Raw genomic sequence first — 17,570 nt, forward strand, 5'->3', positions numbered from 1 at the left:
ATTTTATGCACTCTCAAAAAAAATCTCTTCCTATATTTCAGCATGTTTTTTCTGTTTCCTTCACAGACTTCTCTTCGTCCACCTACACTTTATTACTACTGGTGTTCCCTAGAAGTCCATTATCAGCCTACTTCTCCCTCCCTACTGGGATAATGGCATCCACATTCATAGTTTTCTTTTCCATCACATGACCCCTTGTTATGACAATTACCTACCGCCCCCAACCTGTCCTCCTCCTGTATTCTTGATCTCAGTTGATACTCAGTCATTTAAGCAAGAAATTTTAAAATTATCCTGGATGATGCTCTTTCCCTCCCCAGGACTGACTGGCTTTGGATACTAGTCTGTCAGCAAGTTTTCCCATTCTAGTTGAATGTTTCTTCCTCCCCTTTTCTATTATCCCTATCCTAGTTCAGTCCCTCATCCTCTCCTCAATGAAGCATCATCAGTGCCTCCTTGTTAATCAGTCTTCCTGCCTCCATACAACCACTACAATAATCTGTCTAAACGGGCAACCTGGCTCCTCTGCTTGGAATTACTATTACCAACTACGGATATTCTCAGACTTGGGTAAAGGGTCAGACACGAGTAGATTAAAATATTATATTGCTTAAACAAAAGGAAGCATAAATTCCAAGTGTTTATTGGGCTTCCCTGCTGGTTCAGACGGTAAAAAGTTGCTTGTAATGCTGAGACCGGGGTTCCACCCCTGGGTTGGGAAAATCCCCTGAAGGAGGGAATGGCAACCCGCTCCAGTATTCTTGCCTGGAGAATTCCATGGACAGAGGAGCCTGTCGGGAGGGCTACAGTCATGGGATTACAAAGAGTGGGACACGACTGAGTGACACACTTTCACTTTTCACAGATTTCAACTACAGAAAGCAAACTTACAAATGAAATATTGTAGATGTTAACATTTAATGTGACAAATGAGCTTATTTTGCTGAGACAAAATTGCCTCTGGAGGAATGAATATGATGCATATGGCCTGTCTATACTGGCAGTGGAAGGGCTGTGAATCACTCTGGCTCTTTCTCCTACCCTGTGCGAAAACTTCCCTTGTACCAAGACAGCATCTGACCTTCTCCCGATCCTCCTGCACCGTTTGTAATTTAAGACTGCTTTATTTTTTCTCATTGGCTCTTAACAATTACGTAGTACGAGGCTCTCACTCCATAAATATGGGATAAGACTCTGTTAGAAGGTAGTCACCCACACGGATGCGGACTGTGCAATTAATTTTCTTTTTAGCTTACCACAGAAATAAAAATAGTACTTTAGAGTTTCTGAAAAGAATTCAGACTTGCTCCCTCAAGCTCTGTCGCAGACTGTTTCGTCCCAGGCCCGCGGCCTCCGCTCCTGCCGGACTCCACTCCGCCGCTAGGTGGCAAGCGGCTCACCGATGCCCACCACCGCTCTTCCCAGACCTGTCACCGGGATCGTGTGACGTCACCCATTCCAGGCGATGATTGGCTATACTGCCGACGACAGGAAGGAGGAGCCAGCGGAGAAGAGAAAGCGTTGGGTACGGCGAGCGCACCGGGTCCTGGAACGGTGCGTGCGCACTCGGGACCTCGCGCCGCTCTAGAGGCCGGTGGCAGAACTTCCTCCCGCCTGAGCCGGCGGACCGGATTCCTACGTAATGGGGGCGGTACCTGTCTAGAGGGGGTCACACTGATAAGGGCCACACTGAGGGGAGGAGTCACGTTGAGAGGCGGGGTCACAATGGCTGGTGGAGTCACTCTGAGAGGTGGGGTCTCTCTGGGCAGAAGGAACACACAAAGGAGGGTTGTCACACTAAGGGGTTCTGGTACACACTAATGTTGGTTGGCAGTGTCATACTGAGAGGTGTCACTGAGAGAGAAGTCTCCGAAGAGTTCCTTGAGGGGCGGGGTTTTGCTAAGGGGTGGGATCTTGAGCTTAGAGGGGCGTCCCTACAGGTGGAGTCTTCTCTTTTGAGAGAGAGGGGCATTCGGACGAAACAGTAAAAGGAAGGTGCAGGCTGGGTGGTCACTTGACCAGGCTCTGGAATCTGAACTTTATTCGAGGGAGGCGGGATGGATGAGGAGGAGTCGGGGCCACACTTGGAATGGGCTGGCCGAGGGCTCGCTGCAGTCTCGGGGCATCACCACCCCCCAAGAAGGTAGAAAGTGTCAGGGAGTCCGGAGATTTAAGGTGTAAAGGTCGAGACCTGGGAAATGGGCAGGCTGGGCCAGGGCGGAGGCTGGGAAGGTAGGTAGGTTGCTGGGCTGCCTCTGATTGTGGCTAGGCCAGAAGGATCCATTTTTCAGCCCTGCGTGTCCTTTAAGCCCAGGAATCTTGCGGCTCCCTGAGCCGAGTTGTCAACTGCCAGTGACCTGAGGGAGGGAGAGGAGAAAGGACTCCCAGGGCAGTTAAAAGACATTTGAACTGCGCGTACGCACAATCAGCCCTTAATTCCCTTCGGGTATTCAGCTCAGGCCTGACCTCATTTGACCCCGACGCCCCAGACCCACTCGCCTAGGGCATAGTGGCTTCCGGTTGCGGGGTGCGCACCTGAGGGGGCGTGGCCGCTGCCCGGAGGCCAGGCTCGAAGGAGTTAATCAGAGGCCCGGCTCAGCCCCGCCCCCGGCAGGCCGCGGAGCCTGAGCCCCAGCGCGAAGCGGAGCGGCCGCCGCCCGCCCGCCCGCCCGCCCGCCTCCGCCTGCGGGGAGCCTGCCCGCCTGCCCGCCGGCGCCCGGGAGCGCCACCTCCACCGCCCGGCCCAGGCCCAGGCCCAGGCCCTGCGCAGAGCGGAGCGGAGCGGCGTCCACCAGGGCCCAGCTAGCCGGCGAGGCGGGGGCGGGCCCAGGATCTTCGGCGAATCTTCTATTCTCTAGGGCGGGAGCGGGAGCGGGAACCCGGGCGCCCCTGATCCGTCTGGGCCCGCTCCCATGGCGAGCGCGGCCTGCCCGGGGCCCGGGGATCCTGCCATGTGAGGCAGGCCCCGGCCTGGGGGCCCGGCCATGGCCGGGGAACGGCCCCCACTACGGGGCCCTGGGCCCGGGCCTGGAGAGGCGCCGGGGGAGGGGCCCCCGGGGCCGGGGGGAGCGGGAGGAGGCCCGGGCCGGGGCCGCCCCTCCTCCTACCGGGCTCTCCGCAGCGCCGTGTCCAGCCTGGCACGCGTGGACGATTTCCACTGCGCCGAGAAGATCGGGGCCGGCTTCTTCTCTGAGGTCTACAAGGTAGGACCAACAGAGAGGGCAGAGGGGCGGGACCGAGCCTCAGACGCGAGGCTGGAACTAGGGGCCTGGACCCTGGCAGTGTTCCCGACCTGCGCGGGACTAGCCATCCGTTACCGCCCGCAGGTTCGGCACCGACAGTCAGGGCAAGTCATGGTGCTGAAAATGAACAGGCTCCCCAGTAACCGGGGAAACACGCTACGGGAGGTGCAGCTGATGAACCGGCTTCGGCACCCCAACATCCTAAGGTGAGCGGGCCCCAGCCGCTTGCTGTGAAGCTTGCTGGGGGGAGGGGAAAGATCCCGCGGGAAAAGTGGGAACTGTGGAGAGGCCGAGGCTCTTACAGCCTACCCTATCTTTCCCAACCTCCTCCAGGTTCATGGGGGTCTGCGTGCACCAAGGGCAGCTGCACGCTCTTACAGAGGTGAGGATGGGCCAAGAAGCGGGGGGGGGGGGACCCCCTCACCACCAAGGGGAGAGGGTGTCAGCAGCCCCGTGCATCTGCAGAGGAGTAGTGGGAGGCGGAAGGACCCAGGGGAAGCTTCCCAGAACATCAGTTTAGGCAAACCACAAATAAAAGGCGTCAGCTGGTCCCATCCTTGCTACTCTTTAGAAGGGTGCTGTCCAACAACAGATCTTTCTGCAGTGATAAAAATGTTCTGTATCTGTGCGGTCCAAAACCATAGCCACTAGCCACAAGTTCCTGAGGAGCACTGGAAATGTGATTAGTGTGACAGGAACTGAATGCAATGGCACCACACTCCAGTACTCTTGCCTGGAAAATCCTATGGATGGAGGAGCCTGGTAGGCTGCAGTCCATGGGGTCGCTAAGAGTCGGATACGACTGAGCGACTTCACTTTCACTTTTCACTTTCATGCATTGGAGAAGGAAATGGCAACCCACTCCAGTGTTCTTGCCTGGAGAATCCCAGGGACGGGGGAGCCTGGTGGGCTGCCGTCTATGGGGTCGCACAGAGTCGGACATGACTGAAGTGACTTAGCAGTAGCAATAATTTAAATTTAAATAGATGTTCATGTATGGGTCCGGACTGCCTTAGGATATGAATGAGGGACCCTAGAGCACAGACTCACCCTACTGACTTTGTGATACTCCTGAGTGTCCCCAGGCTTAAAAGTGGGAGACCTAGAGAACAGACTGAAACTTTGATATTCGTTCCCCTTCTCCTCCCATGTCCCAGTATATGAACGGGGGGACCCTGGAACAGCTGCTCAGCTCCCCCGAGCCCCTATCCTGGCCTGTCAGGCTCCGCCTGGCTTTGGACATCGCCCGTGGCCTGCGGTACCTGCATGCCAAAGGGGTGTTCCACCGAGACCTCACATCCAAGGTAGGCGGGCCAGGTGGGTGGAGGCATGAAAGGGGATTTGAGAGTCATTAGATTGTAACTAGCCCATGGATACTGGAAAGTGGATAACAGGCAACATTAGGATGTTGGGGTAGCAAGACATTGGAGTATGGGGGTCTGGGATGAGGGGGAGTGCTCTGAGGGACTGAGAACCATTCTGTTTAAACCAAGAGATGGGTGATGCTGCAAGATTGGGGTACATTGGAGAACTGGGAGATCAGAGGAAGATGGGGTTATTCTGGAATGACAGGTCTTTGAGGTGCATAGTGGGAGATCAGAGAACAGAAGGTGATGGGTATGCGGGGATGCTATATGTATATGTCAGAACTGTCTGATCCGACGGGAAGACCGAGGCTTCACAGCTGTTGTGGGTGACTTCGGGCTGGCTGAAAAGATTCCTGTGTATAGGTGAGGTGAATGCCCCATCCCCCTAAACCTCCCAGAAGGCCCTTATCTAAGCAAAGCCCATAGGCACATTTCCTTTGGGGTGGGGAGTGGGCTGACCTCACCCCCTTTTGTTTGGGAACGGTGTTTGGATGGGATATTCCTGACCACTCTGCCCCTGCAGGGAAGGGGCAAGGAAGGAGCCGTTGGCTGTGGTGGGTTCCCCGTACTGGATGGCTCCAGAGGTGTTGCGAGGCGAGCTGTATGATGAGAAGGTAAGACGTCAACCCTTGAGGTCCCCAAGGCCTTCCAGACACCCTGGAGATTCTCTTGTAAGGCCCCATCCCAAGTTCCTCAGCAGCTCTGTGAGATACTCAGAAGACCCAAGACCTTACCCCTCTTACCCCCTCCAACACACGGCAACTGTCAAGACTCCCGTGAATTCTGACATATTCTGACATGGAACTGTCAGTGCATCCCACTGACATTCTTTCCTATCCCAGGCTGATGTCTTTGCCTTTGGGATTGTCCTCTGTGAGCTCATCGCACGAGTACCTGCAGACCCTGACTACCTACCCCGGACCGAGGTGAGTGATATGCCCAGGTTTAAAAGGATGCACTCCAGACTGGGCAGTTCATAACCACGGAGGGTTCCCAGAAGGTCGAGGCCCTAACTGGGGGCAGCAGGAAAACTGGAGGAAGGCTGACTCGGAGGTGTCTCATCTCTGTCCCCACAGGACTTTGGGCTGGATGTGCCTGCTTTCAGGGCCCTGGTAGGGGGTGACTGCCCGCTGCCTTTCCTGCTCCTGGCCATCCACTGCTGCAGTGTAAGAGCCCCACTCTCCCCGCTGCCCTGCACCCCCGGCCAGCCCAGGCGATGGGAGGAACACTCAGGGACACGCTTTTGGAGCTCTGAGTGAAGCTGCTCGTCTCTCCCTATCAGATGGAACCTCGCACTCGTGCTCCCTTCACTGAAATCACCCAGCACCTGGAGTGGATCCTGGAGCAGCTGCCTGAGCCAGCCTCCCTCCCCCGGGTTCCCCTGACACGTGGTCAGGGTAAGTGAGCACGGCTGAGGTCCTTTTGCTCCTCTCTTCCTTAGAACTCGGAATCATCTGAGGAGACTGAGTGTTTTATTAGTTGAGAAGGCTGGGGGTGGGGGTGCGGTGAGAGGACATCTCTAAGCAGATAGTTTTCTAATTCTAGAGCCTGAGGGAGGGGAACAAGGGAAGAAGAGGTACAGGAGGCTGGCGGGGACATCCCCCTCTTTCCAGAGCACCCTTTTCTCAGCTCTGGTCCCACCAGCCTCCCAGTCAGTTTATGAGGCCCTCAGGGAACTCGGATGAGTGCTGAGAACAGTGACCACAGACTTCTCTGTCTACAGGATCTGTTCCAAGAGGGGGTCCCTCTGCCACACTCCCCAGGCCAGACCCCCGGCTCTCCCGAAGCCGGTCAGACCTCTTCCTACCCCCATCGCCAGAATCACCCCCCAACTGGGGGGACAATCTGACTCGAGTCAACCCTTTTTCACTACGGGAAGACCTCAGAGGTGGCAAGATCAAGCTCCTGGACACACCTAGCAAGCCAGTCGCCCCTCTACCCCTTGTACCTCCATCGCTACTGCCCTCCACCCAGCTGCCCCTGGTGACCACTCCGGAGACCTTGGTCCAGCCTGGGACACCTGTCCGCCGCTGCCGCTCGCTACCGTCATCCCCTGAGCTTCCCCGACGTATGGAGACAGCACTGCCAGGTCCTGGCCCTCCTGCTGTGGGCCCCTCAGCCGAAGAGCAGATGGAGTGTGAGGGCAGCAGCCCTGAGCCAGAACCCCCAAGACCAGCCCCGCAGCTGCCCCTGGCCATGGCCGTGGCCACAGACAACTTCATCAGCACCTGTTCTTCAGCCTCTCAGCCCTGGTCCCCTAGATCAGGACCTCCCCTTAACAACAACCCCCCAGCTGTGGTGGTGAACTCCCCGCAAGGCTGGGCAGGGGAGCCCTGGAACCGGGCCCAGCATAGTCTGCCCCGCGCAGCAGCCCTGGAGCGGACAGAACCCTCGCCGCCCCCTTCAGCTCCTCGGGAGCCTGAGGAGGGACTGCCCTGCCCAGGCTGCTGCCTTGGCCCCTTCAGCTTTGGCTTCCTGTCCATGTGCCCCCGCCCCGCACCAGCTGTGGCCCGCTACCGCAACCTGAACTGTGAGGCGGGCAGTCTCCTCTGCCACCGAGGGCACCACACCAAGCCACCCACTCCCAGCCTGCAGCTGCCTGGGGCACGCTCTTAGCAGTGGGGCCTGTGGTCTCTGGCCTCCACCTTGGCCTTCAGGATGCCCCGTGAGGACGGAGAGCACACGCTGGACCGCGCCAGCCCTGCACAGGCTGAGCAGCTCTTGCCCCTGTACAGGGGAGGCTCAACATGGACGCGAGGAACAGAACATTTCCTTTCCAACCCCTGGGCTTGCTCTCCCGTGGGGATCACTGAACCAGACAATGCATTGCTGACACACGAGACTAACACGTGCAAATTATTTAAAAATATTTCAATAAAACTGCCTGGCTGGCTCCGGGCTGCCCCATCCACTCAGCCCGTGCGCCCTCCCCACCCATTCTACTATAAGAGGTTTTGGGGCGGGAGGGCGAAATCTCTTCTAGAAGCTTCTTCCCCGTTCCCTGGGAACAGTCCAGTTTCTGGGACAGGATCTCCAGCAGGCTTGCCTAGAGATGCTGGGCCTGGGTCAGCCCTTGGCGGGGCCCTGTCTGAGCAGAGTGAAGACACACTGGAGGAAGGCAGATCTTAGGACCCGCAGGCTACAGGTTAGGGCTGAAGGGCACAGGCTCCTGTTGTTGAGTACCTGGAGGATTAAAGCATCAGTGAGACCTGGAGGATTAAAGCATCAGTGAGCTCCACGCTTGACTGCCACTGAGAATCCTCCTCCAGCTCACCCCACCTCCTCCCCAGCAACCTGGACTGCCGCATCGCCAGCCTCCCTTCAGTTCCAGGCCTTCCCTGCCCAACACTCCCTTCCATAAGCAGACCAAGCCCCTGGAGGCTGTGACATGGCTGCCGCCTCCAGCAACAAGTTTTCCCCCTGCCCTCTGTGTGAGACCCTTTGCCCCCAGGCTCCATGCCTCAGTCCCATCCCCCACACTTACCCAGCTCAGTGCAAAGAGTGGTCCCTGTCTGGAGACCTGAAAGCTGACATCTCACAGATGGAGGGAAGAGGAAGGTGACAGGATGAATCTGTCTTTGAGTCCAGATTCGCCCACTTGGTTTCTAGCGTGGGACATTTTGGACTGGGATACCTAAAGGGTAGTGAAGTAGCACAGGGTTAAGCTCTGGCCCCTCGTATCCCATCCTCCCTTCTCTTGCCCTGCACAAACCTAACCCAACTCCTAACTCACCCTGCCTGCTGTGTGTGGGAGGGTTCAGGGACAGGTGTTTGGACTCCGACCCAAAGAGGCACTAGGACCAAGGGAGGGAGAAAATGCCCAAGTTTTCAAAGACAGAAACTTCAGTTAGGTAACTACCGTGCTTCAAGATCCATGGGGTTGGTCCTCAAAGTTACCCCAATTACTTCCTTTCTCACTTCTCTGGGGCAACTCTGGTGCCCCAAGTGGCCTTGACTGAAGAAGTACAACTTCAGTTTGGGTAGCCTTGTTGGCTGTAAAGTTAGACCCGAGGTTCTTCATCAGCTGTAACCCCTAGCTAAATCCTCAACTTATCCCCCTGAGAGAAAAATGACATAGCTCCCAAATTAGTCTTTTTTTTTTTTTTTTTTAAGTAACACATGTGCCAGGGACTGCTGGGTACTGGGGACAGAATACAGAGCATGCCTGCCCTGAGAGTTATTAATCAAATAGAAGAAATGGACACATGGGCGATTATAACATCCAAAGTTTTGAAAGGATGACCTGGAGGGAGAGTTCATTACCATGTCTTTACGAAGGTATTATAGAGGATTTTTGTTGCCCCAAAGTCCTAACTTACCAACTATGTTTTGTATGATCAGGCTGCCAGAACGGATTTCTGTGGGCAACCCAGTATTCACCTTGTGGCACCACCTTCCGTAAGTTTCTGATAGAAATCTGAGAAATCTGAAGGGAAATTAAGAGATCAGAGGTGTGTGAGGAGTGCTGGGAAATATTGGAATAGGGGGAGAGAGGGGGTGTCAAGAGGAGGGGAAGGAAATACTAGAGAGACTATGAGCTTCAGCAAGAGGACTGTACCCAACCTTGGTGCATGATATCGCCTCATCAGTGACCATCCCCACACCCTTCAAGTGCCACCCTGCAGATACAAGCTGACCCCTCATTACACATGCATGCATGCATACCCACACGCACATGCTGGGTAAGAATTTCTGCCAGCCTGTGAAGAGTCATTCTGTGGACGGTTCTTGTCACAGGCGCCATTCCCTACGATCCAGTGCACCAGGTATGGAACCTGTCTGCCTGGGAGACCATGAGAGTCAAAGAACCTGTTGAGCAGCCCAGAACTGACCAGAAAGCTGAGATGAGAAACAGGTTAAAGTAAGGATGCCTTGTAAGTTTCAACTCTCATGCCAGCCCTAATCAGTAGGTAGGGCCACCTGGAGCTCTGTGCTGAGAAGCTGCACAGTGCCATCCCTGACTCAGTGACATATGTCCCTTTACCCAACAGAACCCACTACAGTCTTTGAATACGGGTTTGCTTACTGCATATGGATAAGAACTGTCGCTGATTTTGGCCAAATCAGAAGACAGAGATTTACAGTGGCTTTGGCTTTCCATCCAATTTCTCTTAGTAACTGAGATGTAAAAGCAACTCCTCTCATTCTGTATCCATCCCAAGGGACAGCAGGAACCTAAAAAGCAGAAAGAGAGTGACAGCACTGCACTGTCCAGACCCAGGAGGGGGATCTCAACACTCAGCAATCTGGTTGCTAACAATATTCCCTGGAGTGGAACTGATCTGGTCCTTAAACTCTGTAATCTTTTTTTCTTCGACTACCCTGGAAATGCCATACCTGTGCATACTTAGTGAAAGCCTTTGACATTCAACAATTTTACTCCTTAAAAACCGGGGAGGTTTGGATTTCCCTGGTGGCACAGTGGATAAGAATCTGCCTGCCAGTGCAGGGGACATGGGTTCAATCCCTGGTCTGGGAAGATTCTGCATGCCACGGAGCAACTAAGTCCATGCCCTAGAGCCCACAAGCCCTGAGCCCACAACTACTGAGCCCACGTGCTGCAACTACTGAAGCCTGAGAATACCTAGAGCCCATGCCCTGCAACAAGAGAGACACTGCAATGAGAAGCTTATGCGATGAAGAGGAGTCCCTGGTCGCTGCAACTAGAGAAAGCCCACACAGCAATGTAGACCCAGCACAGCCAAAAACCAATCAACCAATCAATTTTTTTCCAATCTGGGAGGTTTATTTGAAAAGGGCTGGTGGTACTATCCCCAGTTCCTGAACAATTGCAGTCTACCCCCCATTTTGGTTAACCTTACCTGGGTCCCCAATAAACAAGTGATCAACGGGCCTCCCATTAATCTCACTGAGCTCCCTAATGCATTCCCCAGCGTATATTCAAAACTTCCCCTCATTCCTCAAGCTCCTAGCCACTAGCTTCCCCTCCAGTCTTCCACAAGTTGACAACCTTGCTTCCTGCTTTGCTGAAGTTGTCAGACACTTGACATGTGAACTCTCCCCATTTTCCTCCCCTCCATCTCAAAATATGTCTCTTTTCTCTCCTCCTGACTATTGGTCAGAAATAAACCTCCCTCTTTCTTTAATATCCGACACCCTAGTCTGTGCTCCTGATCCCAACCCACCTCTCTCTGCCTTGTCCCATCCATCCTACCTCCCCAAAAATCATTCCTTCCCCTCCAATTCCCTCTCTTCTGTCCATATTTTCTCATCCCCACCCAGCTACTCCCTTGAGTTACTGTCCCACAGCAACTTAAAGGAATATAGAAGTCATTGTGGCCAAATGAACGAGGGTGAGGGGATGAGCGGCACACTGAAAGGTAGGTAGGGGCCATGGGGACCAGACTGAGAATTTTTTATTTTTATGTTATGAGCAAGAGAAAGTCAATGTAAGGTTTTACATTGAGGCATTTTGTTCTCTGACTGTATCCCAAGTGCCTGGGCACAGTGCTGGACACAGAGTATGTATTCCATAACTTTTGATGTAATTAATTAACTGACATGATCTTAACTGGAATGACATGATCAGATTTTTGTTTTTAAAGGATCACCCTGGCTGCAACATGAAAAGTGGATTTGGAGGAGGGATGTTTAGAGAAAACATTCAGCAAGCCGTTGCAGTTAAATGCAAATGGATACACAGAACTGGTGGTGGAAAACAGAGGAAATTCCTCTCTGGCAGAGTAGGGCCATCTGCTGAGAGGGTAGTGGGGTACGGAGAGCTAGTAGTGTGGGGTCCCACCAGACGTTGAGACTCGAGTTTTGTGGCACCAAGCAGAATGACTGCACAGCTTGTCACCCCTGGGTGTAGGCATGTGTGTTCATCCAGAGTTGAGATATTGCCAGTCAGATATACCAGAAGGACACTGGAACCAAGGAGTGAGTGGGGTGGCTGAAGTAAGGGGACAGGCCCTCAAATCAAGATGGGGGGAGAAAGAAGTGAAGACAGGTGATGGCTGATGAGAAGGGAGGAAACAGGGGAGCCAGCAGGTTGAAGGCCTCTGTGAGATTGAAGAAGTGTGGGGACCCGTTGTGGTCAGAGTGAAGATCTGAGCCGTCCTTTCAGTGGAAGTGTGGTTTGGGTTGCTGAGGTCTAGGTTCAGCGGTGGGGATGGGGGATGGCAGTGGGGGTGGGCAGTACTGGCATGAAAAGTGAGGCTTGTAGAGAGTGAGAAGGTTAAAGAAACCAGGGCTGCAGGTGTCTGTACATAATCTCTTTGTTTAAAGATTTGGGGGAGTATCCAGATATCCCTGCACTAGACAGAGCCTAACCTCTAGACAACCAGTCCACATGCAGTCCCGTCCGCTCGGGCAGGGGACCCTCCCTCAACCTCAGCCTACTTTGGCAGACCTTCTGTGTGTCCCCCTCCTTCATCCCCACATACTGCTGCACTCCTCCTTTCAAAAGGGATGAGCAATTCCACCCTAGTTCACTGCCCTCCAGGCTCTCTGATAGAGCCTCAGCTGCCTTGCCCCAACTCCAGACTATACCACAACCATCAGTAATTCTTAATCTTTGGGGGAAGCTCAGCTGTAACAAGAATTAAGTAAAGCTATAGTTCCTCTCTCAGAGAAGGCAATGGCAACCCACTCCAGTACTCTTGCCTGGAAAATCCCATGGACGGAGGAGCGTGGTGGGCTGCAGTCCATGCGGTCGCTAAGAGTCGGACATGACTGAGCAACTTCACTTTCACTTTTCACTTTTATGCACTGGAGAAGGAAATGGCAACCCACTCCAGTGTTCTTGCCTGGAGAATCAGGGGAGGGGAGCCTGGTGGGCTGCCGTCTATGGGGTCGCACAGAGTCGGACACAACTGAAGTGACTTAGCAACATAGGCCCTCTCTACAGAAAAACATGTGAACAATCAATTTCACATCCAAATTCAGGGAGTTTCCAGATCCTTGATACTGATATGCCCTGAGCCCTGAGATGAGCCAGATAAGCCCTGAGCTTGCTGCTCTGTATCATTTGCACTGCTGGCTGCCACCCTCTTCTCCCCAAGAGGATCCCACCTTAGAGCTGGATGAAAGTAAAAGTCAGTTGTGTCCGACTCTTGGCCACCCCATGGACTATACAGTCCATGGAATTCTCCAGGCCAGAATACTGGAGTGGGTGGCCTTTCCCTTCTCCAGGGGACCTTCCCAACCCAGGGATCAAACCCTAAATCCAGTAGGTGGCTAGATCCTTCCCCCTGCTGGCCAAGGATGCACAACTCATGTCCATGTCAGCCAGCACTCTGGCTCACCACCCCTTTCCTGAACAACTCAATGGCACCCCAATAGATAGACCCCTCTCTTCAATCCACCCGTCATGGCAGGCCCTCCCATCTCTCCTTTCCCAGAGCAGATACCTGGGGTGGAGCACTTGAAGAAGGGTTGTAGCCTTTCCTGCATACTGTTCAGCCTCTGCTCCAAGTTCATCCTCTCTGTCTCCTTATTTCTCAAGGCCTCTTTCGTCTTCTCTCCGTCAGACTGGCAGGCCTGCAACTGCTGTCTGGTAGCCTGGCCAGCCTTCTGTTCCACCTGTAGTGTTTCCTGACTCTGGGCCAGCTTCCTCCTGGATCCCTGCAAATCCTCTTCCCTCTGCCCCAGCTGGGTTATCTTCTGGCTCAGCTGCTGCCTCAGGCTGCTGTTGGTGGCTTCCAGAACCCTGTTCATTTGCTGGAGCTGCCGAGACACCTGCAGATCTGTTTGGCCATAAAGAGAGATTCAGGACATCATCAGCCATGCCCTGGCAACCCGAGGCTTCAGCATCAGTCCCTTTTCTGCTTCTTGCAAGTTTGCCCTAACAGGCTGGAACGGAATATAAGCTCTGACCGCCTAAAGCTTCAGGGGGCACTGGGTTAGGTCAGGACAATCTAGGAAGTCACTGCGCTCTGCAAACAGACCTGGCTAGAAATCAGCCCAAGGCTGAGGCTGTGATGGTAGTGACTCCCGCCCTGCTGAGGAAGGGCAGCTGTTGGGGAGAGTCGGGGAGAACGTTGTTCCGGGTAAGTGGAAAACCAGGGGCAGCCATACTCACAGCGCACTCCCAGGCAGGTGGCAGCCACCCCGCACAGCAGGCAGGTGAGGAGCAGGCCCAGAACCAGGTACCGCATGCAGGCTGCATGACCTTAGGGGGACAGCGGGTTGGGGTGCGGGGGTGGGGGTGCAGTGAGCCCCACGAAAATTGACAGACCGAGGGGTTGGGGGTAGGGTGGAGATTCGCGGGAAAAAGCATCCCGCGAAGGACGTGGAACACTAGCTGGGCAGCGGGAGGCGCGGGCGGGGCTGGGAGCACCGGGTACTCACACCAGAGAATCCGCCCGGCAGCTGGTGACGTCACGGGGCTCCAGGCAGCTGTTGGCTGCTCCGACTGAGCCCCTGCGGAAGGGAGAGACTCCTGTGAAGGTGGGAAAGCCCAGGAAATGCCCCTTCTTCCCACTCCTACCCCCTCCACCGCGCCGAGACTCCAGTCTGTCCTAAGGTACCTTCGGCCGCCGCTCGGGGCCACCCTTCGCGCTCTCCGGAGCTCCTCATCTCCCCTGGGGCTCCCGTGCCCGTCTTGGGTCTTACCTTATCCTTTCCCCGGGGACCCTCTATAACCCTTCAGGGTCTCCCTTGATCTTTCCCTCTGGGGCCACTCATCTGCCTGCCAAAACCTCCCCAGGAGTGCTCTCCCTTCCTCCCGCTTCCCTCTCTCTCTCCCCTCTCCCTAGGGACTCCCATTTCCCACTGGAGCTCTGCACCCCAACAGGGCTGCCCTGATCCCTCCATAGAGCCCTCACTCCCCGCTGGAAGTTTTATTCTTCCTTGGCTCCCGTGATTGGTCCTCATTCTCTTCCTGAGAACCCCCATCCTTTCTCCAAGGATACTGTCCTCCCAAGAATGCTGTGGACTCCCCCAACTCAAAACATAGCCCCTTACAAACACACATCCCCCAGGCTCCCCAGACCTGCTTTATCCCGTAATCCAGAGGAGGCCAAGCTTGAGGGTCCTCCTGTGCCTGGAGGCACATTCTCATAGGTGAGTTCACCATCTTCATCAGTCTCTGGGTCTGGAGAGAAGAGGAAAGGTGGGATCAGGATGGGGGTCTGTGGGGTGGGAGTGGGGTCTTGAAGGAGGATGGAGCTGCAGAATCAAGGAGCCACTGCAGCTGCCCTTACCGTGTCCTAGCCGGCTGGAGTTGCTCTTCTTCAGGGGAGCCTTCACAAACCGCAGGTCTGCATAGGTGATGGCCTCAGCCATGGTCCTGGGCACCTCTGCTCCCACTGGTCCCCCTCCTCGTCCACCGCCCCGGGGCTACCCTGCCGCTCTCCCTCTGCCCCCTCCCCTTGACCCCTTCAAACGATGAGGCTCTGTGTTGCCTCTGTGACTGACGGCTTCACGCCTTGCCCTGTGACTTCCAGTCACAAAACAGGAAGATGTGAACCCGTTTCAGATAGATGGGCTCAGTGAAGCAAATGGCATCCCTGAGCCCTGGGCAGAGGGGCAGGGGAGGGGAGACTGAGGCCCAGAGCAGGGGGTCAGGTCTGAGGGGGTCAGAGAGCCAGTACTCAGGCCTGGCCTTGCACTTTGCCTGCGCCCCTCCTTCTTGCATCCCAGACCCGCCTTGACAGTGCTGGACTCCAACAACCCACCCTGGTCACCCGATTTGCCCCACACTCCTCTCCTGGCTGCCCAGTCCCTGGGCTTTCTACCTGCAGTCGGAGCTCTTTTATGCTCAACTGACCACAGAGGGTCTCCTAATCACTGCTCCAGGGTGGGGCTCTACCCTCCCATCAGATTGGGGGGTCCTAGTCTGAAGCCCTGGCTCTCCCTCATCCTGGGATTCCCAGCAGATCTGAGTTCCTGCAGGAGACCCCAGTTCGATTCCAGGGTTGGGAAGATCTGCTGGCGAAGGGATAGGTTACCCACTTCAGTATTCTTGGGCCTCCTCGTGATTCAGCTGGTAAAAAAATCTGCTTGCAATGAGGGAGACCTGGGTTCGATCCCTGGGTTGGAACGATTCTCCTGGAGAAGGGAAAGGCTACCTACTCCAGTATTCTGGCCTGGAGAATTCCATGGACTGTATAGTCCATGGGGTCACAAAGAGTCAGACACGACTGAGCAACTTTCACTTTCACTGAGTTCCCAGAATGGGGTTCCCTTACTTGGTGGGCATTTTCTCTCCATCAGTTTGTGGGGTTTCAGGGTGGTCCTGGCTCCCTTTCTGCTGTCGTCCTACACAGCTGCCAGGAATCCCACACTTGGGGAAATTTTCACTCCAAGCCCTTCCTGGAGATGTGGCAGCACTTTGGAGGACGCAGAGGATCTGGAACCAAATTGCGTCTCCTGTGTAAACACCCCCCAGACTCTTACTCCACAGTCTTTCTCTGGCCTCCTCCACCTTTGGTGCCCTACTGGTCACCCTTGTGGCCCATCCGCCCCTTCCTTGCCCCATCCTGCTTGGCAGCCTCTGTGACCCCTGTGTTCTGGTATCAGCTAGACGGAGCAAGCTGAGTCCAGGAGGCAGAAGCTCTGGGACAAGCAGGGCTGGGGGTGAGGGCAAGGGACACCCAGGGACACTCCCGTGTGTGTGCCCACACCACTGACTGTTCATGCATCTTGTTGGGGGTCAAGGAACAGACGGACAAAGGACTTGCATGGGGATGAAGATGGACTGCAGCTTCTCAGAGGGAGAATGGCTGGGTTCTGAGCGGGAAGACTTTGGATCAACCAAGGTTTTACTATCTTCTTAGTTGGGTACTGGCATCTCTCTTACTTTCCTAGTAAAATTCTTCCTTTAAAAATCCCTGCAGGAATTTCCCAGTGGTCCAGTGGTTGAGGAGGCTTCCCAGATAGTGTTAGTGGTAAAGAACTCACCTGCCAATGTAGGAGAGGTAAGAGACTCAGGTTCGATCCCTGAGTCAGGAAGATCCCCTGGAGAAGGAAATGGCAACCCACTCCAGTGTTCTTGCCTGGAGAATCCCATGGACAGAGGAGCCTGGTGGTCTACAGTCCATGGAGTCACAAAGAGTCGGACACGACTGAGGTGACTTAGCACCCACACCAGTGGTTAGAACTCCATACTCTCACTGCCAAGGGCCCAATGTCAGTCCCTGGATGGGGAACTAAGACCCCACAAGCCATGTGACATGGTCAAAAAAAGAAGCCCCTATATTGTTGTTTTACACACAGCCCCAGTAAAAAGGGGGGGGCAGTTGTGGGGAAAGACCAGGGGCTAAGAGGCCTGGCAGATGGAGGACAGGAAATGGGGGCGGGTGTTGCTGAGCAGAAGTGCTCCCTAAAGTTCTTTTACCAGGATGTGACCCCCCCAAAAAAGGGCCCACTTGGAGGGTGAGAAGAAGCTGGGACAAGATAAGGTAGAGAATTGGGAAAAACCCACCCCAAGTGGGTGACATCCGCCCCCTCAGAACCCCCCTCCCCCATCACCGCAGCTGTGAGGAAGAAAAAGGAAGGGGAAAGAGGTCCTCGCCACACGCTAGCAGCTTGCAGTGTATGGTTAGTGGTGTGTGGAGGGGCGCTGAGATGGTCCTGTGAGTCTGACGGGAGCCGTGCCCAACAGTGACACCCAGTTTGCCCCAGAAAAAGTGCCACTGACACAGACGAATACATTTGTCACCTGAGAAACGTGTCGGGGGGAGAGGCAGACGTCCACAGGGGTGTGAGTGTGTAGGCACGCACACACATCCCCAGGCCTCTGCAGTCTGTCGGGGTGTCTGTACGGGGTGACCATCTCTGCCCGAGCCTGTCGTGGGGGTGAGCCCAGAGGAGTCTGTGGCCTGAACAGTGCCTGTGATGGCTGTGGTTTTTTCCCAGGGTGGGAAATGACTGGCCATTTTCAGAAGTCTTTAAAGGTCATGGGTACAGATTCTGCAAGTATTTCCTTCTTTTAAAGCTCATGATTTCTTTCCTAAGGTGTTTCCCTGCAGCTGTTAACCGTCCCTGCTTGATTAGT

At 54.8% G+C, this 17,570-nt stretch overlaps 2 protein-coding genes and 1 long non-coding RNA gene across 3 annotated transcripts; 1 reads left to right on the forward strand and 2 right to left on the reverse strand.

Moving 5' to 3' along the window:
* Positions 1–2,010: 2,010 nt before the first annotated feature.
* Positions 2,011–3,194, reverse strand: LOC113897174. The gene is made up of 2 exons (XR_003512283.1): positions 3,108–3,194; positions 2,011–2,357 (listed from the first exon to the last, which is right to left on the reverse strand). It is a non-coding gene; the product is annotated as an uncharacterized LOC113897174 (long non-coding RNA).
* On the forward strand, positions 2,356–7,524 carry TESK1 (testis associated actin remodelling kinase 1). Its single transcript, XM_027549599.1, has 10 exons — positions 2,356–3,203; positions 3,327–3,448; positions 3,576–3,624; positions 4,400–4,546; positions 4,890–4,972; positions 5,133–5,223; positions 5,452–5,535; positions 5,686–5,775; positions 5,892–6,006; positions 6,333–7,524. Exons 1-10 carry the CDS (start codon positions 2,985–2,987, stop codon positions 7,223–7,225), a joined length of 1,893 nt encoding a protein of 630 aa, XP_027405400.1. The 5' UTR covers positions 2,356–2,984; the 3' UTR covers positions 7,226–7,524.
* CD72 (CD72 molecule) lies at positions 7,464–15,095 on the reverse strand. The gene is made up of 9 exons (XM_027549603.1): positions 14,776–15,095; positions 14,565–14,666; positions 13,922–13,993; positions 13,653–13,742; positions 12,982–13,317; positions 9,636–9,784; positions 8,929–9,035; positions 8,094–8,243; positions 7,464–7,792 (listed from the first exon to the last, which is right to left on the reverse strand). The coding sequence occupies exons 1-8, from the start codon at positions 14,855–14,857 to the stop codon at positions 8,099–8,101; spliced, it is 1,083 nt and encodes a 360-aa protein (XP_027405404.1). The 5' UTR covers positions 14,858–15,095; the 3' UTR covers positions 7,464–7,792; positions 8,094–8,098.
* Positions 15,096–17,570: the final 2,475 nt, after the last annotated feature.

The sequence above is a fragment of the Bos indicus x Bos taurus genome, chromosome 8, assembly GCF_003369695.1.
Source record: "Bos indicus x Bos taurus breed Angus x Brahman F1 hybrid chromosome 8, Bos_hybrid_MaternalHap_v2.0, whole genome shotgun sequence".
Taxonomy (NCBI): Eukaryota; Metazoa; Chordata; class Mammalia; order Artiodactyla; family Bovidae; genus Bos; species Bos indicus x Bos taurus.